Genomic DNA, 26777 nt, shown 5'->3' on the forward strand with positions numbered 1-26777 from the left:
CCCTCAAAACCTGTGGCAGCACAATTTGCTGTTAAAGGAATTCAGTAGTCACACTGCAATGTATACATTCAGTTGTTGGCACAAGAATATGTTGAAAAACATGCATAGCAAAAAGACTGAAGAAAAGAGTACCAACGTGCTAATAGTAGTTACCTCTAGATAAATGAGATGTGAAGCATTTCTTTTTACTTTCTCATTGATTGATAGGTAAAGAGGTAGATCAAATGATTGATAGATAAAATAGAAAGACACATACGTGTTTTAAAGGGTTTTGATTTCTTTTTCTTTTACAATGAACATTATTTATACTTGGGGGAAAAAGTCTTATTTAAAAAGATAGTTCTGGCCAGGTGTAGTGGCTCACTCCTGTAATCCTAGCTACTTGGGAAGGCCAAAGCAAAAGGATTGCTTGAGGCCAGGAGTTTGAGACCAGCCTGAGCAAGAGTGAAACCCTGTCTCTACAAAAATGAGAAAAATTAGCCAGGCATGGCAGCACGTACCTGTAGTCCCAGGTACTTGGGAGGTTGAGGCAGGAGGATCACTTAAGCCCAAGAGTTTGAGGTTGCAGTGAGCTATGATGATGCCACTGCATTCTAACCTGGGCGACAGAGGGGAAAAAAAAAATGTGATAAGATTTTTGAAATACATAAAAGTTATGCAACTGTGACATTTTTCACCCTTAAACCAGTTAGTATTGTGGAACAATCATTCTCATGTATTTCGGGTGAGAATGTAAATATTTTAATGCTTTCAGAAAGCAGTTTGACCATATATACCTATAACCTTGCAAATATTTACCTATTTATGTTCTTTGACCCAGTAATTCTCTTAGAAGTCTAAGACTAATATCTTAAAATACAGAAAAAAAAGTGTTTTTTTTTCTTTTCTTTTTTTTTTTTTTTTAAACAGAGTCTCACTCTATTGCCGTGAGTAGAGTGCCATGGTGTCAGCCTAGCTCACAGCAACCTCAAACTCTTGGGCTCAAGCAGTCCTCCTGCCTCAGCCTCCCAAGTAGCTGGGACTACAGGCGTGCACCCTGCTAATTTTTTTTTATTTTTGGTAGAGATGGGATCTCGCTCTTGCTCAGGCTGGTCTCGAACTCCTGAGCTCAAACAATTCTCCCGCCTCAGCCTCCCGGAGTGCTAGGATTACAGGCATGAGCCACTGCAACTGGCCTAGAAAAAAAGCTTTTTGAACAAAGTTGTATCTAAGCATTATATATAATAGCAAAAATTGCAAATTTCTTCAATATCCATACTAAACAGGAATTTGGCAATTAAACTAAGCAGCAATAACAAAAAGCCATTTGCAGACCATTATGTGTACAACCATTTAAAATTAAGTTTGTTTATATTTCTAATAACATGGGAAGGTACATTTTTAAAAAGTTAAATGGGAAAGAAAGGCAAGATATAGCCTGTATATGGAATAAAGCAACATTTCCACTTTTATATAAGGAACATGTTGCTTTTGTTATTAGAAAATAAATTTTATTTGATATAAATGTAATTTAAATAAGGCCTATTTGGGACATGCTCTATCAACTGGGAGCCTCTCCTGTGTGGAAAAGTTTCATACAGTTCACTGCATTCTCCATATATGCGGAAGAGACATTGATAATATCATAGACATTTCTTGCTGATCACAAATTTTGTAGTTTCTGTTGAATATTGTAAAGTCAAGCAAATAGCTTAATTTAGATTTGTTTATCATAATGGTAATTTCATTAATTAAAAAAAGCATTTGACAGTATCTTCTTAGTTATCTCCTGGTAACTTCCTGGTGGCGTGTGTCATGGTACCTTTGCCACAAGGGAAAGGACGGGAAGAGCGTCCTGTTTGTGTTGCACTGACAGGTGGACCCAGGTAAACCAAGACATCGCGGACCAGTTGCAGAAGGCCCAGGGCCTGCTCCAGCTCTGGAAGACCTATGGCAGCGCCCATGCCGAAGCCACAGCAAGGCTGAAGCAACAGGAAGCAAAGTTTCAACAGCTCTCGAACATCGACATGTCTGGAAACAACCTGGCAGAGATCCTTCCCCCAGCCCTGCGGGACACAAAGGTGGGTGCGAAGCCCATTTGGAAAATTAAGTCCACATCAGCCCAGTAGACGGGGACAGTGACCCCGGGGTGAGACAGACCACAGGGACAGAGAAGTTGGTCGGGACAGGTGCTGCGGGTGAGCCGCGTGGGTTTGGGACGACGAGGCGGTGCCTCAGAGGCGAGATCCAGACAGCAGGTCGCTGGGTCAGGGGCACCTGACAACACCTTGTTCCACGTCTACCCTTTCGCTCAGCAGTTAAATCTCTAAAGCCAAAGCCTCACATGAAGTCTAAAGTAAGAGCCAGAGTGTCTCAGCCGAGTGTGAGCCTCTAAGAATAACACATGCTGAATCTCTCGCTGTGGCAGTAGTCGTGGACTTGGTGCCTTTTCTGTGGGGATAGTGGTTTTTAGAATATGTTAAAGAATTGGATAATTTCCTCCGTGGTGTTTTTCCCTATTACTTTTAAAGAATTCCCAGAAAGTGAATACTTTTTAGTTTTAAATTAGATGAGCAGGTACATTTTGTATTTTCTGGTCCTATAGGACGAATCCAGAAGTGTTAACCAGATTAATTAGATAAGAATCCAAGAGATATGGTCTGTACCTTTGATTGCTGCTTGATCTGTTGTTTAAAGACAAAACAACCCAGAAATTTCACATACATGGTATTTCCAGAGTAGCCCTACAATCAGCTTGATTAATGAGATTCTATGGTCTCTGCAAATGAATCCATTTATTAATATGTCAGAAAGTCTAAGCAGGAGACAGGGTTGCGTTGATTGTTGAAGTGGTATGGAAGCAGACCCTTTAAGTGTTAAATAATTAGAGATATAAGCACGTGAATCTACCCAGGTGGTCTCCAATTTCTGTGTACCAGAAGCCTCAACTCTAGGTCACTGGTCAGTTTTAACTCTGAACTGACAGCTTTCAGAACAGCACCAGTGGTGTACATCATTTAAAGAAAGCTCAGCCTTTTTTTTAGCTATTCAAAACAAACTATAACGAAAAAGCCATGCCCACAATTTCAGGGCACACATTCTCCTAGATGTTGATAGAGCAGCAGGGGGTAGGGGAGCATGGTGAGAAAGGAGGAAGAAGTGTTTTGTGATCCTTTTTTCTTCTCCAGGAGCTACAGCATGATGTGCAGAAGACAAAAGAAGCCTTTCTCCAAAATTCTCCTCTTCTGGAACGACTCCCACAACCCACAGAGTCCAGCACACACATGCTCCTCCCTGGTCACCTGCACTCCCTCCAGAGGGCTGCATATTTGGAAAAGATGCTGATTGTGAAAGCAAATGAGTTTGAGGTTCATCTTATTTTTCCTTTCAAGTTTTAGTCTTGGACATTTGTGTACCACCCTCAATCCTTTGTACCCCATGGAGTGATAGTGCTCCGTAGAGAAACCACAGAGTGAGGCTGCCCCAGACATACATGATCTGAGCTTCAGTCACATGGGCAGGTTTTAAGCAACCAGTTCTTCTTCACTGAACATGTTAGTTTAAGAAGTGACAGCTGTATTACATTTCATACATTGCTCAGATCTCACAGTTATTTGGATTTCTGAGTTGGGTAACTGAGTCATAGAATTAGCTGCTAAGACCAGGTGCAGTGGCTCACGCCTGTAATCCTACCACTCTGGGAGGCTGAGGCGGGAGGATCGCTTGCGTCCAGGAGTTTGAGACCAGCCTGAGCAAGAGGGGAGACCCTGTCTCTACAAAAAAAAAAAGAAAAAGAAGCTGGGCATTGTGGTGCATGCCTGTAGTCCTAGGTACTCGGAAGGCCGAGGCAGGAGGATCGTTTGAGCCCAGGAGTCTGAGGTTGCTGTGAGCCATAATGACACCACTGCACTCTACCCAGAGTGACAGAGCAAGACCCTGTTTCAGGAAAAAAAAAAAAAAAAAAAAGCTACTGAAAGCATGGCCATTTGTTGTATTCTTTATTCACTTTTTAAAAAGCCTTTAGTGCATAAGCTGTCAAAACGCTACATAGAAGGCTATGGACCTCCAGTACCTCATCTCAATACCAGCAGGAAAAGAAATATTTAACCAGTGGGTCTGAGAGAGCAGAGTACTCACTGACCTTCCTCTGTGTGGTCCCCTCCAGCAGGTGACCCGTCCATCTGGGAAGGCACAAAGTCATAGTGAAAATCAGGGGGCTTCTGAATATTTATCTATGAATATTTAAGATAATAATGAGCTGCCGGGGGTAGAAAACAACTCGAACTTTTATCAGCTCCCAAGGCTGTGTTTGATTCTGTTTTATGTGCACTTGAAAATAGTTTCCAATGAAAATTTCTCTCGTTCTAGTTTGTTCTCTCACAGTTTAAGGATTTTGGGGACCGGCTGGAATCTTTAAAAGGTCTTATTATGCATGAAGAAGAGAATTTGGATAGTCTCTACCAGCAAGAAAAAGAAGAAAATCCTGACTCATTCCTGGTATTGCCAATATTTGTCTTTCCTAAGGGCTCAGACTCACCATAGGATAAAAAATAAGCTAATTACTGTTAGATAATACAGTCTGTTTGCATCCTAAGTAACTCTTCAGCAGTCATTTATATGCCATTCATTATTGTCCTATTTTCCCTAAGGTCTAGAAAAGGTAGGACACCATAGGGATCTGTTTTAGTAATAGGCCAGAGTAATTTTTTAGTAGATTTTTTTTTATCTTGACATCTTTACTGATTAGCATCAGTGAGCTAGAATAGGAATTGGCTGTTGTGATTAGTTGAATTTTTCTGGCCAGCTTAAGATCAAAAGTGAAATACTCTATTAAAATTATGCATTTTTCCTTCTTTAGTACCTTAGTTTAGTAAACATAAATGAATGAAATAATTCTGGATCTTGCCACTCCTAAGAATCAATATCTGTAACCTACATCAGCAGTCAGCAAAGTGTGGCACACTGTCCAAACCAAGTCCACCACCGATGTTTGTCGATAAAATTTTATCGGGACACAGCCGTGCCCCTCCATTTGCATATTGTCTGTCAGCGTCTTCATGCTTCGAGGGCAGAGTTGGGTCGTTGCTCCAGAGACCGTATGGCCCACAAAAGCCTAAAGTAGTTATGATCTGGCCCTTTGTAGAAAGTCTGCCGACCCTGCCCTGGAATTTTATAGCACAGTTCTATATTAATAACTTGGATGTTGTTAAGGATGTTTGCTTGACATATTGTTGACCTAGAGGCTGTCCCTGGAATATCTTTTTAAAAATAAAATTTTGGTGAGTTTGCTTTCTTGTGATTTCACATTCTATCAAAATGTGGGTGTTTAAGTACCATACCTTGCTAGGGCTATTTTAGGGATCAAATTTTCATTGCTCCATGCTCGACCTGGTGAATGTCAAGTTGTTGGCAGACTAAATGGAGCTTGAAGGTACAGAAGTGGGGTGTTTTTTTGTTTGTTTGTTTGTTTTTTGAAACTCATTTTCTATATTCTTCAAAAACAAAATCTGAGATCACTTTCTATTCCCTGGGTTGTTTAGGTGCTGTTTGTGCAGGTCGGTATTCTAGAAAAAGCACCGCATCAGGAGAGCTGAGTTCAGGCCCAGCTCTTATTCTAACTAGCTGTTCCACTATGAGCAAGTCGTTTGCCTGGTCAGGCCCCAGTTTTTCATCATCTTTAAGATAAGGAGGGCTTTTTATCATCTAGATATCTTACTGGCATCCAAAAATCTGGACTTTAATTTTTTTTTGATAGAATCATGTGCTGGCACTGACAGCCCAATCACCTGATATCGAACATTTGAATGAAGTAAGCCTCAGGCTCCCGCTTAGTGACGTGGCTGTGAAGACATTACAGAACATGAACCGGCAGTGGGTTCGGGCCACGGCCACAGCCCTGGAGCGTTTCAGGTCGGAACATCCCATCTCTGCCATGGTTTCAGTCAAGGTAAAATTAATGGCTTCAGCTCAGGAATGTCATCGTTACATGGATGTGTCTTGTTTGTTTCAAACCTTTGTAGTGAGCTTCAGGGAATTGGATTGAATGAAAAGTTTCTTCATTATTATGAAAAGTGGGTCCAACTTTTGGAGAAGGTAGAAGAGACGCTAAAAGTGAATGTTGCCGACAGCCTTCCAGCTCTCCTGGAACAGCAGAAAACCTATGAGGTAAACTTGTGTTCTCTGCCACCCTTGAACCACTCACTCTGGGGCAGGAGTCGGGGAAAGATAGAGTTAAATAAAATATAGGGAGTACCTGTCAATCTCTAAATACAGAATGTATATCTTTAAGCAAATTCAGTTGTCAATTGATCATAAAATTCTGACACATTTCTCAAGTTTTAACATTTTAGTCCACTACTATCTTTTTTAGTAACAGCACTTCTAGATTTTCTGCAGTAAGTGGAAGCTTCTTGTGCAACTTTGCATCCACAGAATGCAAACATCATTCTACCAAGAGCATGTTAAAGTACTTCAACTCATCTTTGCATTTTCACTGAATAATTTTCTACAGCAGCTGTCCCCAACCTTTTTTGGCACCAGGGACTGGTTCCATGGAAGATAATTTTTCCTTGGGTCAGGGGTGGGGATAGGTTTTGGGATGATTCAAGCACGTTACATTTACCGTGCAGTCAAACCTCTCTGCTGATGATAATTTGTATTTGCAGCCGCTCCCCAGCGCTAGCATCACCACCTGAGCTCCACCTCAGATCATCAGGCATTGGATTCTCATAAGGAATGTGCAACCTAGATCCCTTGTATGTGCATTTACAGTAGGGTTCATGCTCCTATGAGAATCTAATGCCCCTCCTGATCTGACAGGCGGTGGAGCTTATGTGGTGACGGCGAGCCATGGGGAGTGGCTATAAATACAGATGAAGCTTCCCTCCATTCACTAGCCACTTGCATCCTGCTTTGTGCAGCCCGGTTCCTAACAGGCCACAGACCAGGACTGGTCCGAGGCCCAGGGGTTGGGGACCACAGCTCTACAGTATTGAAGCACCTGGTATAATTGTACCTGCAGCATTAATAATTTCACAGAATTGTTTCCACCATGCTTGTGCTGATGTTTGTTTGAAAATACTCCTAGTGGTTGTAAGCAGACCCTGCATTTAAAAATGTGCACGATTAGTTCACTAAAACTTTTTAATGTAACAGATTTAAGTCTACATTGTTACCTTAACATCATCCAAGGCAAATGAAATTGGTCCTGCCAAAAAGCTGAATGGCCTCAAATTACTGAATTTCTTTATACCTTAGTTTCCTCCTCTTCAAATGGATATAATAGAGCTTAAGTCCGAAGGTTGAGAAATAAATGAGACAATGCGTGTTGTTCACAGTACCTAGCAAATAATAAATGCCCAATAAATGGGTATTAGATGTAGTTATTAGACCGGTTTGCTTCTAAGGTTATATTCATAGGTGATATTGATGTGATAGTTGACCATTTTTTTCAGTTAGGCTCAAATAATTTAAAAATTAATCATCCCTTATCTTCTGTGTGCTTGGATATTAACGGGAAATATAGTTACAGATTTATAAAATGAATTCTGCTAGCTGATATTTTATATTTGGACTCATACAGATGTTAGAAGCTGAAGTTTCTATAAACCAAACAATTGCTGATTCTTATGTCACCCAGTCTGTACAACTCCTGGACACACCAGAAATAGAGACGAGGTAAGCTGCCTGGGCTTGTGAAGGTTATGGGCATGTGGGGGGCAGGGCAGGCCTTCCGTCCTGAATCTTGACCACGTTGGCATCCCGTGGCCACTCTGGTTGATAGATCACCAGGGGCCAGTCTTCTGATTGTATATGAGGACCAGGTCTTGCCATGTGGCCATACATTGGTGGCATTTTTCCCTGTGGTAGGGAAGTGGGGTTAGCAGCCCCTAAGTTTTCGAAAATACCCACTTAAGTGTAGTGAACTAATTTTTTACCCCAAATGATTCTTTCTTTTTTGAGACAGAGTCTCGCTCTGTTGCCCGGAATAGAGTGCTGTGGCATCAGCCTAGCTCACAGCAACCTCAAACTCCTGGGCTTCAGCAATCCTTCTGCCTCAGCCTCCCGAGTAGCTGGGACTACAGGCATGCGCCACCATACCCGGCTAAATTTTTACATATGTTTTTAGTTGTCTGGCTAATTTCTTTCTATTTTTAGTAGAGACAGGGGTCTCGCTCTTGCTCAGGCTGGTCTCGAACTCCTGAGCTCAAATGATCTTCCTGCCTCGGCCTCCTAGAGTGCTAGGATTATGGGCATGAGCCACCATGCCTGGCCCAAACGATTCTTCTATAGTATGTTTTCCTCTCTGCCCTCACCCTTGTGACATTTTGCTGTTTAAAAAATAATTTTTAAAGTACTGCTATTCCCAGCAGGTAGCCGTGTCCTAGTTGTGAAAGAAGGGACGTCTGTCCATGCTGTGTCCAGGGGGTTGGGCTCACTGGGCAGCGCCAGTCAGCTGAGCAGAGCCCCCGGCTCCAGCCTGCCGGCGATAAGGGAGCCTGCTCACACGACTGGAACATGTGGCAGATAGACCGGCCACTTAAACACTTCTCTGAATGTCCTGATACGTATTGTTTGTCCTCCACATCACCACCCAGATACCTCTGAATCTTCTTTCAGCATAACTTCCTAGCTCTGAAGTAACAAATTCAAGCCAATTCCAGGATGATAAGCTAATTTCAATTTGATCAGTATGGCGCAAAGCATGACTTTCCCATAATAAATAAAAGGCCTTATTTCTCGTGTGAAGGGTGGTATTTATCTGGAAAAGAACTAGCTGAGTAGTTTCAATAAAGCATACTCCTTATTGCTAAAATTATGTCAAGTACATGCTCAAGTAATCAATAGCATTACAAGGTACCTACCTGTTCATCTGTTTCCTGTTGATCCACTTTCTAGTTTTCCATGCAGCATTTGGCATAGTGTGTATTAAACAGCGTCAGTTTGTTTAAGGGAATGGCTGTGATGCATGCTGGCAAAATACCAGGTTATGTGCAGATACCTTCTGCCAAACCCCTTTTGCCAACCTGCATGCTGCCCTCCCAAAGCTCCCATCGTGTTTAAGTTGAATAGTACTCAGGTTTTCAGAAGTTGGGGGATTTTTTCGTATAAACTGTACATATAACTAGTGAATCTGAGCTTCTGTTACCCATTGATTATTTTTTCTACATGTTAATGTCAGGATTCTCTAACTGTCTGGTTTTCCCCAGACCAGAATTTGTTTCAGAATTCTCAAAGCTCGCAGACCGGTGGCAGAGCGCTGCCCGGGGCGTTCGGCAGAGGAAGGGTGACATCGATGAGCTGGTGAGGCGGTGGCAGTACTTCACCACTTCCGTAGAGGACTTGCTCCGCTTCCTCACCGACACCAGCCACCTCCTCTCTGCGGTGAAGGGCCAGGATCGCCATAGCCTCTACCAAACCAGAAGTCTCATCCATGAGCTGAAGGTAGTGCATGCGTAGTAGCAGTCTGAGAACCACAGGGTGGTCATTGTTTGCAAGATGTTCGGCCACCTCTGGTTTTATATTTTTTATGATTTTGTGATCCAAGTACAGCCTGGTCCCTCCCTAGCTTGTAGGGTCAGAAACCCAATCTTATCCATCTGTCCAGAAACAGGCTCTCTCGGGCCGTGGGAGGAGGTGGCATAGAGTGGTGATGAGTGAATGGAGTGGAGGAAGTTTGGGGTGACAGACTCACATCACCCAAACTCATAAGGCACTGATTAATGTATAAAATTGACCAGCAGTGTAGTAATATACAGCGGCAGTCCTGCTTACTCTTGAGGAGCAAATTCTTCCAGGCAACAAAGATTTCCATCAGAAAATTGCTTGATGAGCATAGGATTAGACTAAGTAGTTGGTCATGTTCCATGGAGCTATAGAGTGACTCTTCGCCTAAAGTGAACAGCTAAACAAACCTCCCTTCTGAAATCCTGTGCATTCCTCACTCACTCATCCAGTCACCGAATATTAAATGAGTATCTGCTCTTCACCAGTCACTATCCTAAGTGCTGGGCATATTCTCTGGACTAAGAGAAGACCTCATAGGGGCAATCAGACAAATGTAGGAATCCTGGCATCTCACTTAGCTGTGGCTGCATACCAGCAATCATGGTTCTGTCTCGTAGTTCTAGGTGTGACAGGGCTCAGTTAGGTGGTTCTTGCTTAGGTCGGATATCTCAGTCAGTTTCAGTCAGATGGGGGCTGGGGCTGGTGTCATCTGCAGAATCACTCACTCTCGTGACTGGCACTTAGGCTGGAAAGATTCCAGCAGCCAGGACTGGGACAGCGAGGGCTCTTTGGGGTCATTCTCTGTGGTCTTGTCGCTTTGAGGCTTCAGTGGCCAGACTTCTTACGGTGACTCATAACTTCCAGGGCTCATATCCCAAGAACAAGCTTTATTGCCATTGAGACCCAGCCTCAGAAGTCACATGTGTCACTTCTGCCATACTGTAATCATCAAGGCCAATGGATTCAAGAGAAAGGGACAGAGACCTCACTGTTTGATGAAGAGTGCAAGGTTCTGGAAGAACATGTGGGCCTGGGAATATTGTTGTGGCCATTCTATGAAAAGAACAGTCTGCCATATCAGTTAGGAAGCTATTTCAATAGTCTTGGAGAGTTGGTATGGTGGCTGAGACAAGGGTGATCTCAGTGGAGATAAAAAAGGATGTTTTTGTAGGTAGAATTTCTAAGACTCACTACCAGTTTGGATGTGGCAGGTAAAGAAAAAGCTAAACCAAGGTTGACTCTAGGTTTTGGCTTGTGCATCTTGGTGAATAGTTTGCTGCTGACCACATGAGGGGAGACTGGAGGACCAGGTCTTCTGTCCAAGTTGCAGCACGTTGGAAAGACGGGTGTGGAGTGAGTGTGGTCGTTGCATTGCTGTTTCTCTTATTCGAGTGCCTCTCCTGGGAGTGCATTCTGCTTTCCCCCTTTGGATTTGGATGATCTCGAGTCTTCTGAAAAACATCTTTGTAAGTTAGTGCTCTGTTGTTGTTTGTCAGCTTCCATTTTGGAAAATGCCTACATTATGTCTCCCTGGAGAAGTTTGAAGTTGAAGGAACTCATACTTAGAACAGAAAAAAAAGTTAATTTTTTTCCCCTAAAACCAAATGCTTTTGGAAGTGTGAATCAACTTAAAAAATTTTTAGTTCATTTTTGTATTATGAATAACTAGTTTCAATCTCTTTAAAGAAAAACCTACATGATATTCAGGTAGAATTTTTTAAAGCTGTCCCTTTAATGCATACATTGATGTACATGTTTATGTGCCTATAATCTTAAATATTTCTCTGTGCTTCTAATCCTTACACTAAGAATCTTATCTTGCCAATATTTGGCAGTTATTTTAAGAACACTTGATTTGGTAGTATGCTTGTCTGCTTGATGTAAAACATTAGCCACTGATGTGAATGAGTGTGTACATTCTGACCAGATCTGTCCAATTTATATCTGTTTTAACACTTTAGGAAAGCTCTGAAGGAAACAAGCACACACAGTCACATTTTGGTCACATCAGAAGCTTAAGCAAATCACTTTTTGTTTCTTTGTTTTAGAATAAAGAAATCCATTTTCAGAGATGGCGGACTACCTATTCACTGACCTTGGAAACTGGGGAAAAGTTGCTGCACACAGCCAACCTAGAAACTAAAGAGTCGATTCACAAGAGAATCAGTCAGCTTCAAGACAACTGGAAGGACACAGAGCTCCAACTGGCAGAGATGATTAAGCAGTTCCAGAGCATTGCAGAGGTAAGCTCACCACTTAGTTTTCCACTCATGGTATGCAAATTCAGTGCATATGATTTTTGTTTGCTGTGTGAAAATGGGAATGATTTTAGGAAATCACAGTATCATGAGTTTTCCAACTCATGTTCTAATCCATGAGTCATGCCAGTTACTTAATGTGAAATAATAATATAGCAATGAAAAAGCTCACTGTTAAGTATATAAATATTTGTGATTCTATTAAGATAGTGTATTTCCCTTGTTTTTTTTGAGAACCATGGATGTAGGATAAGATATTTACTTTTATGAAACAGGAAACTTTTCCATGTTCGATGGCAGTTCAATACACAAAGCTAATGTTCCACATATAGTCTTTCCTTGGGTATAATATATGAAAATAAACCCAGGGATACTGCATTTTTCTGCTATCATCAGAGAATGCACTTTTCCACAGTAAGTGAATTTCCCAGGTAATTTATGATTATACCTCTAAGAACCAAGCTGTTTGACTTTGAGTCATTACTGGGAAAATCATCATTGTTTTGTTATGCTAAAATACCAAGTTTTTCTCAAGGATTCTGAGCTGCAGTGAACCCATGGCCTACTTTGCACTGCTGTGCTCTTTGAGTTCTGATGTGGTTTTTATGGTTTTTCTTTCTTTCCTCTTAATGTTAAGCTATTTTACTTTTTGTTTCTCTGAGCTTACCTACTCCTTATAGCTCACTCCCCTCTCTACTCTGTGTATCCAAAACTAGATAGCCAAGCTTGGCAGAGATATTTTTCTGAATGAAGAGTAAGTATATGCTGAGTCAGGGCCTGAAGGTCTCTCCCGTCAATAAAGTATCCGGATTTTCTTTTGGTATGTGGACTGTATGAAATTCATTAACTAGCAAACATTTGTTGGGCATCTGCCATGTTTGTAAAGCGTAGCGGTAAATACATAAACAGTTTGGTGGGAGACATAAGGACTCAAAGTTTTGCTTCTCTCTTTGCTTTCTTCTTAGTCGAGTTCCAGATAGTTCATGTTACTTAGACAAGTGGCCTCCCCTTAAGTGAGGTGTTACCGTAGAATTAGTCCAACCCAAACATGTTTAGCTGTCAGCTGTGCTGAGGAATAGAATAGTGTTTCAGTGTGTGTTTGTCTACTTTTAGCAACCTCAGCAGTGGACACTTAATGAATCCAATATAAATACTCTGAACTTGAAAACGCAGGTGCCTATTTGCTCAGTAGTGTAAGGTTTGAGGAAAAGAGATGCTCAGTTCTCAACTAGGCTTTTAACCTCATATCTGTGGGTTAGTCATTTTTCCCTGAGCCTTCGTTTTCCTGTTTTAAATGTGATAATACTTGCCCAGGCTGTCTCCTAAGGTTATTATAAATACAGTGAGTTAATAAAGTTGAAAGTGCTTTGTAGCCAAGCTGTAGAAAAGGGAAGAGGACCATCAAGGGGGTGACGTTGGAAAAGAAGACAAGGAAAGTGGTTGAGTGCTTTGAAAGCACACGCCCAAGGCTGTCAATGTTAACAGTCAGTCCTTACAATACAGCCTTGTAGAGGTGAACTTTTCCAAAATTAAAATAGAAATAAGATTGGATAGCTGAGGATAGGGGCAGAGGGGAAGAAATACTTCCAAGCAGAGGCCAACCCAGTGGTTGAAGTGAGCCACAGGTACGGCCACAAAGAGGCATAGAGTCGTGTTGTGTCCTGCTGCTCTGCTAGACCACGGGCTACTCAATACGAGGAACTGGGTTTCCGTGTGACTTATAAAAACACACTTCCTGGAAAGATTACATGTGTTAAATGAGCTATTCTATGTGAACTGTTCATTCTAATGAGAAAAGTACTTACCAGTCTTAATACTGTTTCCAAATAGACCTGGGACCAGTGTGAAAAGAAAATCAAGGAGTTGAAAAGCAAGCTGCAAGTTTTAAAGGCACAAAGTAAAAATCCTCTTCCGGAACTTCATGAGGACCTCCATAGTGAAAAAGAGCTGATTAAGGTATGGAAATCTGAACTTGCCTTACGGTCAAGATAATCACTTGGCTGTTTTCAAAGTACTTGTTTGCCTATTTCTGTGCTGAAGCTGAGTTTTCGTGTTCAATTTTCCCTATCTTCTAACATAACAACCTGGTCTCTTACGGAATTAGAATTGATGCTTTTTGTGATCCTTGTTGGAAAATGAGAAGGACTTTTGCAAAAACTCACTCCTTAAGCTCTTGGGGGTTTTCTCCTTTGGATCCATTCTCCCTGTGTTCCTCCTCTGTAATGCAAGACGTGGCCTCTGAAGTTACCATAAAAGGTGTTCCCTTATCAAATGACCTTCCCTTTAAAAATAAAGTATGACTAAAGAATTCAGTTTTTTTAAAGGCAGTAGGTTGTGTTTTTTGCTTAAGTATAACATTTTTATAAAACCTTCCAAACTATATTCTGCCTCATTGATACCATACTAGCAAAAATTCCTGGATATTTGAGGACTTTGCAGAAGACAAGGCAAACTTATGGATAGGAATCTGGACCAGTAAAACTCCCAGGTCAGGAACTTCCTGCATCTCTTTCCTATCTGCAGATTTGATGTTTAAAAAACATTGAGAGCCTACTGGGGTGGTCTTTTAAATTTTTTTCTTCCTTCAGTGACTTAAGGGATCAAATTCAAAAAACTGGGAAGAAATGCATAGTTTCGTACTTTAAGCTATGCTGGAAATTAGTGTCCTTCCCCCTATATCTTTTTTCTTGTAAAAATTTCAAATGTGTTAAAAGGCATTACAAATTATATTACCAACTGCCATGAAACCATCACCCAGCTGAGTAAATAAAGCATTACAAACACAGTTCAGGTGATCTGCAATGTACTTCCCCTCCACCAGGTGTTTGCAACCTTGAGTTTGGTGTTCATTTATGCATTTCTTTATAGTACATGTGTGTATAGCTCTCAATGAAATATAGAAGTGTTTTCTGTTTTTAAACTTTATATAAGCAGATATTATATAGCACATATAATGCAACCTTTTCCCCTCATTATGATTTTTTGTTTCTTTGAGGCAGAGACTCACTCTGTTGCCCTGTGGTCGAGTACAGCAGCATCATCATAGCTCTGCAACCTCAAACCACCCGGGCTCAAGCGATCCTCCTGCCTCAGCCTCCCCAGTAGCTGGGACTACAGGCATCCCGCCACATCCAGCTAATTTTTTTTTTTCTATTTTTTGTAGAGGTGGGGTCTCCATGTGTTGCTCAGGCTGGTATCGAACTCCTGGCCTCAAGCAACCTTCCCGCCTTGGCCTCCGAAAGTGCTAGGATTACAGACATGATCGCTATGATTTTTGAGTCTTCAGTATTCATACCTATAGCTCATCCATTCTCACTGCTGTATAGTATGCATTATAAGAATATATCAATAAAACAATTTATATAATCCCTTCTCCAGTCACTTAGTATTGTCAGATTTTTTTTTTTTTTTTAGCTTTTGCCAGTCTGACAGGTGTGAGAATAGTATTTTGTCAGAGTTTATTAATCAGTTGAGCATTTTTTCAGGTTTATTGCCCTGTCAGGTTTGCCCTTCTGTGAATTGCCTATTTATATCTTCTACTGATTTTTCCAATGTGTTGTTTATCTTTTTGTTACTGATTTGAAGGAGCCATTCGTTTAGTCTAAATACTACCTTGCTGTTGAGTATATATGTTGCAAACATCATCTCACATCTGAGAGTTGTTTTTCCCCTTTTTCTTGATGTTACTGGCTGAACAAAGGATTTTTTTGTTTGTTTGTTTTAATGTAGATGAATTTATCAATATTTTCCTGTATGATTTGTACTTTCTGCTTCCTTTGGGAAGATTTTATGACCATACTAAAGTCATAAAATACATGCTTACATTTCCTTCTGAAAGTTTTCAAGTTTTGCTTTTTACATTTACATCTTTATTCACTGAAGAATTGATTTTTGCATGTTTTAAAGCAAAGATCCATTTTTTAATTTTATTCATGTGGATAACTAATTGTCCTGGTGCCTGTTTATTGAATAATCTGTGGTCACATAACAAGTTTCCATATATGCAGAATTTGTTTCTTCATTCTCTGTTGCATTGGTCTGTTTATCTCGGCTTTAGTATCTACCTTGATTACTGTGCTTCATTATAAGAAATCCTCATTTCAAGTGTGATAACACCTTAATCTCCCACATTAGTATGGATGTCTTTGGGTCTTTGATCTTCCACAACTTTTATAAGCAGCTTATTAAACCATGAAAAGTCCCAAAGAGTTTTAATGGAATTACATTGAATTTATAGATTAATTTGGGAAAAAATTTTGAGTACTCCTGCTCATGAATACAGTATATTTTTCCCACTGGTCATATTTAATGGTTTTCAATAATGTTTTATAATTTCCTTTATTATTCATATTTTGTTGTGTTTATCTTAGTGTAATATTTTTGAAACTATTGAAAATACTGCCTTTTTCTAATTATATTTTCTAATCGATCATTGTTGGGGCCTAGAAATATAATTGATTTTTATATATGCATCTTATATTCAACCATTTTGCTAATCTCTCTGATTAATTCCAATAATTTGTTCATGTATTCTTTGGGGGTAATCATCATCTGTCAATGAGGACGATTTTTTTTTTCCTTTTTGTCCTTATACTTTTTTCCTGTTCTTCCTACACTGGTCAGTGCCTCTAGAACAATGTTGAGTATTGACAGCTGGCTCCTTCATGCCATTCCTGATTTTAAAGAAAATGATTGTAATGTTTCACCATTAAGTATGATATTTGCTGGAGATGTGTTAATTGATGTCTTTATTAGGTTAAGAAAATGCCTATCCCTAACTTTCAAGAATTTACCATCTCTGTATCATTAGATTTAGATCACGACTTGGGTAACGAATGAGAGAAATTGGAGTCATGCCCTCCATGGGCATGACTCCAGTTGACATGGTTTCCCCTCTGTAAAGTCTAGAAACCTGTGCAGAATGTGAAACGTGAACCCTTGAAGAGTCATAATTTTTCTCAAGTATCACACTTCTCAGTTTCCAGTGGGATCCTTTCGGCTTTCATAGCCTCGGCAACCCTTCTATCAGTGGAAAGAATCGGGCAGAGGCAAAGAGCATTGAGCTCGTTCTACCCATGACCATATTCCAGAAAGATCCCAAGTGACCTGAAGCCCGTCTACGACAGTGTGTATCATCCCTGACGCACCTGGAGGGAGATATGTAGGCACTGGACCAGTCTGAGCTTTCCTTTCCTCCTCTGTTCCCATTCCAGCCAAGTTGATGTGCTGGGATAACTGAGTGCTCTCTAGATTGATAGATAGATTTATAGTAATATCTATTTTCTAACTTCACTATTATAAAAATTGCTACAGTGGACATCAATGTTCATAAAGCTTGTTGAAAGATTGAGTCTTGGGGACCGTTTTAATTTTTAAATAATTTTTGAATAAGTAATACAGTCACATGGTCCAACATTCAGAAGGTGCAAAAGTTATATGTGCTAAATTTTTGTCTTATGATTTCCTCTCCACAGAAGCAATCTATGTTACAAATTTGTTGTGTATTCTTCCAAAGATATACCGTGCATATACAGGCCAACATTAGGTATATACCTATTCCTTTCCTAGTCCTTTTACCCAATTGGTAGTGCAGAGAAATGGGACTTGACAGTCCCACTGGTGATTGAGTCCACAGGCGAAGGCTTCAGTGCTGTCCTGCTGTTGGAGAGAGGCCAGTCCAGGCCTGTGCGATGCATTGCTTTATGGAAGTTTTACATCATATATTATATAAACAATTGGAAATTTCCAGATATTTTTGCTGTATAGGCAACTTATCTGGTTAAGTGAAGATAAAGAAAACTTATCTGGCTGACTTGTTTGCCAGTCTGCAATCTGTTTGGTAGCAAATCTGGGGCATTTTAATTTAAAGATAAGCATGATTTTTGATATGTTTGTGCAAATTGTGATCATCAGTTGTAATAAAATTCCACAGTAGACCTCACACTTTATATGTTGTTTGACCCCTTGCTTTTTTCACTTAATATTTATGCACATTTTAAGGCTCTTGGTACATACTGCCAGATTGCTTTCCTTTCAATCATGCATTTTTATATCTGAGGACTTACTATGCACCAGGCACAGTGGTAGGTGCTGGGAGCTGCACCTGGCGGCATGGAGCTACAGTCTACCAGAAAGCCCGTTATTGACCAGATAGCCCCACCATATGCAAGCATACATGTGTATGTCAGTAACCATAAGCGTAGTGCATGTCAGAGAGGACAAGAACTGGGCAATGAGAGCATAAAACAGGAGTCCCAGCCTTGCCCAGTGAGCCAGAGAAGGCTCCTCTGAGGAGTTACCTTTGTGACTGAGATCTGATCGTTTCAGTAGGAATTAACTAAACATTTTGTGGAAGCATCAGGGTGAAGGATTCTAGGCTAGTAATTTAAAAAATGCAAATTTAAAGAATAACTAAGAATCATTCCACATATTAAACTTATACCCTACGTGTGTAAAAAACACCAAAAACTATATGGAGAAATGGAAACAATCATTCCTTTGAGGACACAATTTGGCAGTGTTTATGAAGAATCATAAAAATGTCCGTATTTAAATGTTCTTCACTTTTTGATCATTGGTATTGTGAGTATCCAAACCGAATTGATTGAAACCTGGCTACAGGTAACTTAAACACCCCTGCCTCCTGTGCAGGCATCAGAGCCAGCACCTCTGAGCAGGGCGCTGGACGGGCTCAGCTTCTTGGCACCTGACCGGCCAACGCCGTACGAAGCGCGGCGGTTTCCCAGGTCTCTAGTTTCAGGTTAGCGAGGGGTATGCCTCGGCGTGCGAGCTGTCCACAAGGTTCCACTGCAGAATCTGCTCTCACCAGCTTCACTGGAATGAATCGTGAGAGCAAACCTAAGTAACAAAAATTTAATGTACGTAATGATTGCTCTTCTGAGAAAGGTGTTATTTCTTAATCTCTGTGCAACCTTTAAAAACAATTCTCCAGGCCATTTTATTACACAGAAGTTCTTGTTGGTAAGTAAAGAAATCATGCCAGAACCCTAAAAATCAACCAGAATTACCACGTTGTTATTGCTGCCACCCTTCAGGCTAGTCCTCACGAGAGTGGCATGGTATCTTCCCTCAGATTTCAGTTGACAGATAGGAATGGAGACCTTCAAAGGTGCCAAGGCATGGAGAATTGTAAGCACAACAAAAACCTGGAGAACTCTTGAGTGTTTGGCTCTTTTACCTCCCCTGTTATGAAAGTAATTTTCTTGATTAAATCCTAGAATTCAAAAAGTTTTGATTTGACAGATAACTTCATTTTAAAAGATGTTTTCGTGACCAGAGCAAATTATCTGCTTAACTAATCTCTGTCGATTATTAGGGAACAACTTTTCTTTTTCGTTCCATTATGCATACTCATTCTTTTTGAAAGTGAACCAAAAATAATTCCCTTTTAACAGAAGTTGTTGCTGCTCTGTGGTTGCCACAGTAGCACCAATGCATTTCTTGGGCAAGTTTTAAAAAATGGGAAATCACACTTTATACAATCTATCTGTAATGTAGTTTCAGAGTTAAAAATGTGTATGTGTGTGTAAGATTATTAGACTCCAAATATACTTTCCTCTAAATGTAAAAACTTGCATGACTTTAAAATAGAATTAATTATGTAAAACTCTGAACTACCTGAAGAAATAAAAATAAAAGTAGGAAAGAGTTTTTCCTTTGAGAAAAAGGTGGTTGAGGCGCCGGCCAACCAGGACCGCAGGCACTGGCCTCAGCTGTTTCTCATTCAGAAGTTCCCTCCCCCTGTCCCGGCCGCCCCTCCCCCAGAGTCTAATCAAAGGATTAGCCTACAGGTTTGGAAACAACCGCAGCTTGAGTTGAAGGCTTTCTTTTCCCCCTTGTGTTTAAATGCAGGAACTAGAGAAGTCTTTGGCTAACTGGACTCAGAACTTGAAAGAACTTCAGACTATGAAGGCAGACTTAACCCGGCACATTCTTGTGGAGGACGTGATGGTTTTGAAGGAGCAAATAGAGCATTTGCACAGACAATGGGAGGACCTCTGCTTAAGAGTAAGTCAGTTCACTGCGGGCTGTTTGGGAATTGATTGAAATGTCTCTGAAGGATAAAGTAGAAAGGAGCTTAATTTCATTGACCCAGAGGTCCTTTTCAGTGGGACCCCTGGCCAGCCCTGTTCCTTTAGAAGGCAGCAACATGGTTTAAGAGATTTGACCCTTTTGTTTCTCCAGCACTAAATGCTGGAAGTTTGCACGCTTTTAATGACCTTTTTAAAAAGTCACCTGAAGTGGGGACAGAAATTGCAGTTCTGATCAGATGTGTGGACTCTGCTGTCTGGCTTGTGTAGGTGACAAGTACTGATCAGTTTTTTAGAACTAGGACTCGGTGAAGAAGGTCTCTTTTCCACCTTACTGGGATGTATCTCCTGGGCCACACTGCTGGAGTCTAAACTTAGTGCCCCCAGGCATGGGAGAACTCTGCATTCACATGCAATATGATGTTTATTTCAAGTAGTTTGTTTCTAAAACGCTCTAAAAGAAATGATCAGTGGCTACATTTAGTATCTCAGCAGATCACTTCTACTTATTAAGAATGGAATTGTGAGGCCGGGCGCGGTGGCTCACGCCTGTAATCCTAGCACTCTGGGAGGCCGAGGTGGGCGGATCGTTTGAGCTCAGGAGTTCGAGACCAGCCTGAGCAAGAGCGAGACCCCATCTCTACTAAAAAAAATAGAAAGAAATTATATGGACAGCTAAAAATATATATAGAAAAAATTAGCCGGGCATGGTGGCGCATGCCTGTAGTCCCAGCTACTCGGGAGGCTGAGACAGGAGGATCGCTTGAGCTCAGGAGTTTGAGGTTGCTGTGAGCTAGGCTGACGCCACGGCACTCACTCTAGCCTGGGCAACAGAGTGAGACTCTGTCTCAAAAAAAAAAAAAAAAAAAAGAATGGAATTGTGGTTAGAGTATTATACAGTGTATGTTAGTGACAGGATCGGGATGGAATTAAAGGGTTCAAATAGTCTTAAAGATCTTTGTTTTAAGAACACATAATTCTTAGAAAAATTCTTTAATCTCATTTTTGTGAATTAAGAGATGTATTTAAAAAGTTGAAATTCAGCCACTTTTTCTTTCTTGATTTTAGTATTTGATATTTACAGTGTACTCTAATTTTAAATATCTTTTTAGAATTTTTATTCAAAATTTAAAAGAAAGTGTTTAGAATATATGAAAAGTATCCTAAAAGTTAAGGTAGACACAGAGACTGGGGCCCAGATGTTCCTAATTGTTGCTGTTGTGAAATCAATCAGAATGGCGCTGTGCAAAATGCCAGGATTTTTTAAAGCTAAGATAAATAGATGCCCCGAGGAACAGAAACACAAAACTTGTTTTTTTAGGGATAGTTTTTCAAGCCTTTTTAATACATTTGTCTGGGTAGAATGTCTAAGCATTCAGTATTTTTGCCTCACTCTGAAAAGAGCAGAGTTTTTTGTTTTTTTTTTGTATATAGCCGGAAAATCTCAGGGAGTTCAACCTTGGTTTTCCTGTCTGTAAAGTAGAATATTAAAACTTTACCAAAAGAACCCTTTTAACTCTAAGATTCTAAAGATTTTTAAAACCTGAGAATACTTTTGTACATTTAATAAGACTGATTTGCATTATTTACATTTATATTTATTTAAGTAATTTTAAACCTTTAAAGAGGAGGACCTTTGCTGACGGATGTCGGCTTAGGGGTTGCTTTTGCATAATGGAGCATCGGGTACTGTGGGGTCAGCCTGCCTACTGCAGACCAGTTTTGGTGCCATTTCCATGATTTCCATCCAAATGCCACAGTCCATAATGGGAAGGTAGATTAAATGAGTGATATGCATTGTTTTGGTTTTGTTTTATTTTACTTTGTTTTGAAGTACAATACTAGAATGTTTAAATGACTTTAATTTTCCTGGTCCATTTGCATTACAAACATTTGCTTTACATTGTATCTGCATTATAGTTTTTAAATTAAATAGATAGGACGTTAACCTTAGGTAAATATAAGGACTTGATCAGTTGTCAGAAGGGAAAGGATTTGGATCTAAAGTTGTAAATTAGCTTGTAGTAAGCAGGTAGTTAATACACATTGAAAGAACAAAGAACAAAAGAAATTTGGGTGATGCTTAATATACTCATCTAGCCTTTCCTGTTTCTAATTTTTAATATAGCTTGACAGTAATAGATATTTATTGGGTAAAGCTCAGTCATTTCAGTCAGGTACACTTCAGGAAGTCTGTATTACTTCTTATGGCATTTATCAGAGATGTAAGGAACTTATGTTCTTAAGAGGCGAAAACATAGAGGTTTAAGTCCATAGAGGTATTGATTAGCAGAAATGAAATGCACAGTCCTTTTGACGTGGGGAGAGGTGTGCTTTCCTTCCTGAGCTGTGCCGAGCTGCCAAATGCATTCTCATTCACAGGTGGCGATACGCAAACAGGAGATCGAAGACAGACTCAACTCATGGATCGTATTCAATGAAAAAAATAAAGAGCTGTGTGCATGGCTGGTGCAGATGGAAAACAAAGTTCTACAGACAGCGGATATTAGTATCGAAGAAATGATTGAAAAGTTACAGAAGGTGAGCCAAGGGGTACCCAGGTGGATGCAGATATGACAACCATGGAATTCTCTGCCCTCCTCACTTCCAGACTCAAAGAGGTAGAATGTCACAGGTGTGTTCCCAGGAGCATTTTAGAAATGCGAAGGGACTTTCTCACTATGTTTGATCCTTCTGAGAGAAAAGTTGGAAAGGAGACGATTCCAGAGGATGGGAAGTGTGAGACCATTCTAGGTGGGCATGGTACTGAGGAGAGTTGCTTCGTCTCAGGAAGTCTGGCCAGAGGACGGGGTTCATAACCCCTTGAGTTCATCTCTTTATTTAGCTCATGCCCCTCAGTTAGGGTTAGGGTTTCTCTAGTTGTCACTAAGGACCTCCCTTTGTCTAAGGGGAGAGGCCGACAGGAATGAGGCTCATAATTTTAAAATGGTTACTAATTACAGGGAAAGGTAATAAAAACATTCTTGCTGCAGTCACCCAAAACACCACTGAGCCAAACCTCAGAAGAACTTTTACTGTTATCGGGCTAATTTAGTTATGCTCGGTTGAGTCAGTTGAGGTTGTCCTCAGCTCACAGTAGATTAGATTGGAAGAAATCCATGAGAGAGAACAGAGGGACTTTTTTTTTTCCTCTTTTATTTTTTAACCAAGAGCCTTATTTCTGATTTTTTTTTTTTTTTTAATTGAGACAAGGTCTTGCTGTGTGGCCCCAGGCTGGTATCAAACTCCTGGGTTCAAGTGGTCCTCTCCCCTCGGCCTCCCCAGTAGCTGGGACGACAGGCAGCCGCCAGAAGGGCTTTTGAATTAAGAAAGTAGCTATGGCCTTGCATAGTTCACATTTACCTGTGGGGTGTTGCTTGACTTTTTAGCTACTCGCTGAAGAGTTGCATTAAAAGGTATGAGAATTTTTTTTTTTTTTTTAACATCAAGAGGCCACTCTGTGTGTGTGACTGAAAAAGAAATGAATTTTTGGTAATAATCCAGGCTTTGTATTTCGGTGCCTTTGCCAGGACTGCATGGAAGAGATAAACTTGTTTAGCGAAAACAAGTTACAGTTAAAGCAAATGGGTGACCAGTTGATCAAGGCCAGCAACAAGACAAGAGCTTCTGAGATCGACGACAAGCTCAACAAAATCAACGATCGCTGGCAACATCTTTTTGATGTCATTGGGTCAAGGTAAGAAACAGACTAAAAATGATTCTTACACCCTAGGTACAGCGGTTACTTCTCAGATCTAGTAAACTCAGCCCAGTCTTTTTCTAAGATAATCCGAAGTTTTATAAATGTAGAGATTAAGGCAAAGTTTGGTAAGAATGAATGGAAATTCTTGTTTCAACATTATAGGAAAATTACATATCCCACCTTAATATTTTTTTCTTTTTTAAAAAATGTTTTTAATTATTATGGGTACACAATAGTTGTATATCTTTATAGGGTACATGTGATGTTTTGCTACAGGCATACAACATAAATTAATCAAATCACAGTAATCGAGGCATCCATCGCCTCAGGCATTTACCATTTCTTTGTGTTAGGAACATTCCAATTTCACTTAGTTACTTTAAAGTATACCCTACCTTAGTATTGATTATAGTCACTTTGTTGTGCTACCAAATATTGTCCATTCTATCTAACCACCTAACTATATTTTTGTATCCATTAACCACCCTCACTATACTCCCTCCTCGCTACTCTTCCCAGCCTCTAGTAATATTTGGCTTAAAATTCCACAGGAATTGGAGTAGTTTTAAATGAGAGTTGGAAATTTAATTTAAAAAAAGATCCTCCAGAAGGTATTATTTAGAAGCTCTGCCTTAGCACTTGCATGTCCCCCAGTGAATCACACCTGTCTGTCCTGCCTTGATGTGTCAGCTGCAGGTAGGGGTGGGCGCAGGCCCCATTTCTGGAGCTGGGGGTCTGTGGCTGCCCCCACGGCACACTCAAGGCAGGGGTCTTCAGTGTGTTTGCTTGGAGTGCCAGGCCTCTGATGGGCATCTTGTCCGTTGGTGAACGTTGCTTTGATTTGTGGTCAGTGTCTTGTCCTCAGACAAGCTAAGGTGTGGACTTGGGCATGGCCAACTCCTAAATCAAAGGACCCCAAATGAAAAGTATGTTCTCCAGTGCAATCTTACCAGAAATGGAGCTGAGGATTTTATCTCCCTTCGAAAAATGGTGATAATGCCCAGAGCTTTTAAATGTCTTCTATCTTCAAATTCTCTCTCAAAAGATAGACCCCAGCCAAAGTGTTTCTCTCTAGCAACCTGACACACAGAGAACAGCCACCCTGCCTTAGGACCACTAGTGTGCCAGCCTTGCGTTTCCACTGGCTACACAGGTCTTTTTTTTTTTTTTTTTGAGAAAGAGTCTCACTCTGTTGCCTGGACTAGAGTGAGTGCTGTGGCGTCAGCCTAGCTCACAGCAACCTCAAACTCCTGGGCTCAAGCAATCCTTCTGCCTCAGCCTCCCGAGTAGCTGGGACTACAGGCATGCGCCACCATGCCTGGCTAATTTTTTCTATATATATTTTAGTTGGCCAGAGAATTTCTTTCTATTTTTTTAGTAGAGACGGGGTCTCGCTCTTGTTCAGGCTGGTCTTGAACTCCTGACCTCGAGCGATCCTCCCGCCTTGGCCTCCCAGAGTGCTAGGATTACAGGTGTGAGCCACTGCACCCGGCCCCGCACAAGTCATTTACGTTACAGTGTGCTCGGATGTTTTGCGCATGTACATGATTTGGAATATATGGGAGAACTTGTAAGGTGAATGAAGAATTGGGGGTGATGAAACTAAGATACTCTTAATAGTCTGGGAGCGTGGCTCACACATGTAATCCTAGCACTCTGGTAGGTGGGAGGATTGTTTGAGGTCAGGAGTTCAAGACCAGCCTGAGCAAGAGCAAGACCCCATCTCTACTAAAAATAGAAAAAATTAGCTGGGCATCGTGCATATACCTGTAGTCCCAGCTACTTGGGAAGGTGAGGCAGGAGGATCGCTTGAGCCCAGGAGTTTGAGGTTGCTGTGAGCTAGGCTGACGCCACGGCACTCGAGCCCGGGCAACAGAGTGAGACTCTGTCTCAAAAAAAAAAAAGGATAACTAGTAATAATTTGGCATATTCCTTTACTTCATTGTTTACTGGAAACCATAGGTAAACCTGACTCAATCAGCAAAGGCACCAGACTAAGTGCTGTGAGAACTGCAGGCAGGAAGTAAGATGAGTCAATTATGTTAATGGGAGCAGACATCTGAGCAGCGGTAAAGCCGAGTGGTTTCAGAGCTCAGATCACATCTTCCTGGGGGTGGGGCTGGGGGTTGGGACGAGCCTCACAGAGGGGCTGCGAGGGGCTGCGAGGGGCTGCGTTCCAGATGGCCCTGAGTGAGGGCTTGGGGTTTTTGACAGCTGCTGGCGACAGAGAGGGAGACACGTATGTTGGGAGCAAACAGGTACAAGAGTGGAGCAGCATCAGAGCCGTTCAGGAAGGGACAAGAAGCCCTGCCGGCCCACATGTAGGAGGTGAAGCTATTAATAGAAAGCTCGGTTAGGGCTAGGTCTTAAGAGACTTTAACTCTCAGCTAAAGACTTGGCCTCCTACATAAAGTCTGAGTCATTCATGGTTTCTTGGCAGAGGCAGGGACACACAGTGGGGTGATGTGGCAGGCAGCATAGGCTGGGCAGGGTCCACCTTCTCTCCACAGCCAGTCGGAGTCCATGGCGGTGACCCAAGTAAGATTTAACAGCCCAGGTTTCGAACCATTCCTGACTTCACCACGTATCACTGTGGAAACCTGAGTATGTGATTTAACCTTCTTGAGCCTCAGTTTCTTAGTCTGTAAAATGTGTCTAACGGCAGTGCTCATGGCAGAGCACTGTCCACTGTGACATGAATGACACATGCCACGCATTTGGCACAGGACCAGCATGGCACATTGGGGCCAGTGTTTATTGAGTATTTTCATTCGTTTTCCCTAAGATGACTCTAAGTCCCATGTTTGTTGAGTGGGAGATGATTCCATCAGTTATGTCTAATGACAAGAGGACTTTCTTCCATGAGGCCAGGGATTTGACTATCTTATTCCCAGGATTTGGAATAGTACTTCGGGTATTTGTTGGAATAAATGAATGTTCCAGTGCCTAATAATAAGATAATCTCTGTTCGTTAAATTGTGTCTTTGTTGTTGTCTTTGTATTCTAAGTCATCTCGGGCACTTGGCACTAATCAAGGGTACAGTGACATCACACCTATTCATGGATCATTCAGGAGCAATCTAGCTGTGCTTCCTGAAGACTGGAGTGATGGTCCATTCTTAGTCATTCATGTTCTGGGTGTATCACTTTGGAGGTGAATAGGCTGTTCATTGTCCTCTGTGCCTCTTTGGCTGTCTGTACTCAGCCAATTCCTTGGTGGGAAAGAGGTGAAACAACAGGTAAAATTTCATTGATCTTTTTGGAAAGAGCAATTGGGAA

At 41.1% G+C, this 26777-nt stretch overlaps 1 protein-coding gene across 2 annotated transcripts in view; it reads left to right on the forward strand.

The window, feature by feature from the left end:
• The window catches only part of SYNE2 (spectrin repeat containing nuclear envelope protein 2), a 256293-nt gene that overhangs the window by 197362 nt on the left and 32154 nt on the right, over nucleotides 1–26777 (forward strand). For both annotated transcript variants that reach the window (XM_069487386.1, XM_069487397.1), the window contains exons 87-98: nucleotides 1856–2060; nucleotides 3168–3347; nucleotides 4348–4476; nucleotides 5735–5889; nucleotides 6000–6144; nucleotides 7562–7656; nucleotides 9189–9423; nucleotides 11535–11729; nucleotides 13575–13700; nucleotides 19617–19772; nucleotides 22178–22336; nucleotides 23326–23492. In XM_069487386.1, the coding sequence (XP_069343487.1) occupies nucleotides 1856–2060; nucleotides 3168–3347; nucleotides 4348–4476; nucleotides 5735–5889; nucleotides 6000–6144; nucleotides 7562–7656; nucleotides 9189–9423; nucleotides 11535–11729; nucleotides 13575–13700; nucleotides 19617–19772; nucleotides 22178–22336; nucleotides 23326–23492 (1947 nt within the window). The remainder of the gene's footprint in view (nucleotides 1–1855; nucleotides 2061–3167; nucleotides 3348–4347; nucleotides 4477–5734; nucleotides 5890–5999; nucleotides 6145–7561; nucleotides 7657–9188; nucleotides 9424–11534; nucleotides 11730–13574; nucleotides 13701–19616; nucleotides 19773–22177; nucleotides 22337–23325; nucleotides 23493–26777) is intronic.

This window comes from Eulemur rufifrons, chromosome 2 (assembly GCF_041146395.1).
Source record: "Eulemur rufifrons isolate Redbay chromosome 2, OSU_ERuf_1, whole genome shotgun sequence".
Taxonomy (NCBI): domain Eukaryota; kingdom Metazoa; phylum Chordata; class Mammalia; order Primates; family Lemuridae; genus Eulemur; species Eulemur rufifrons.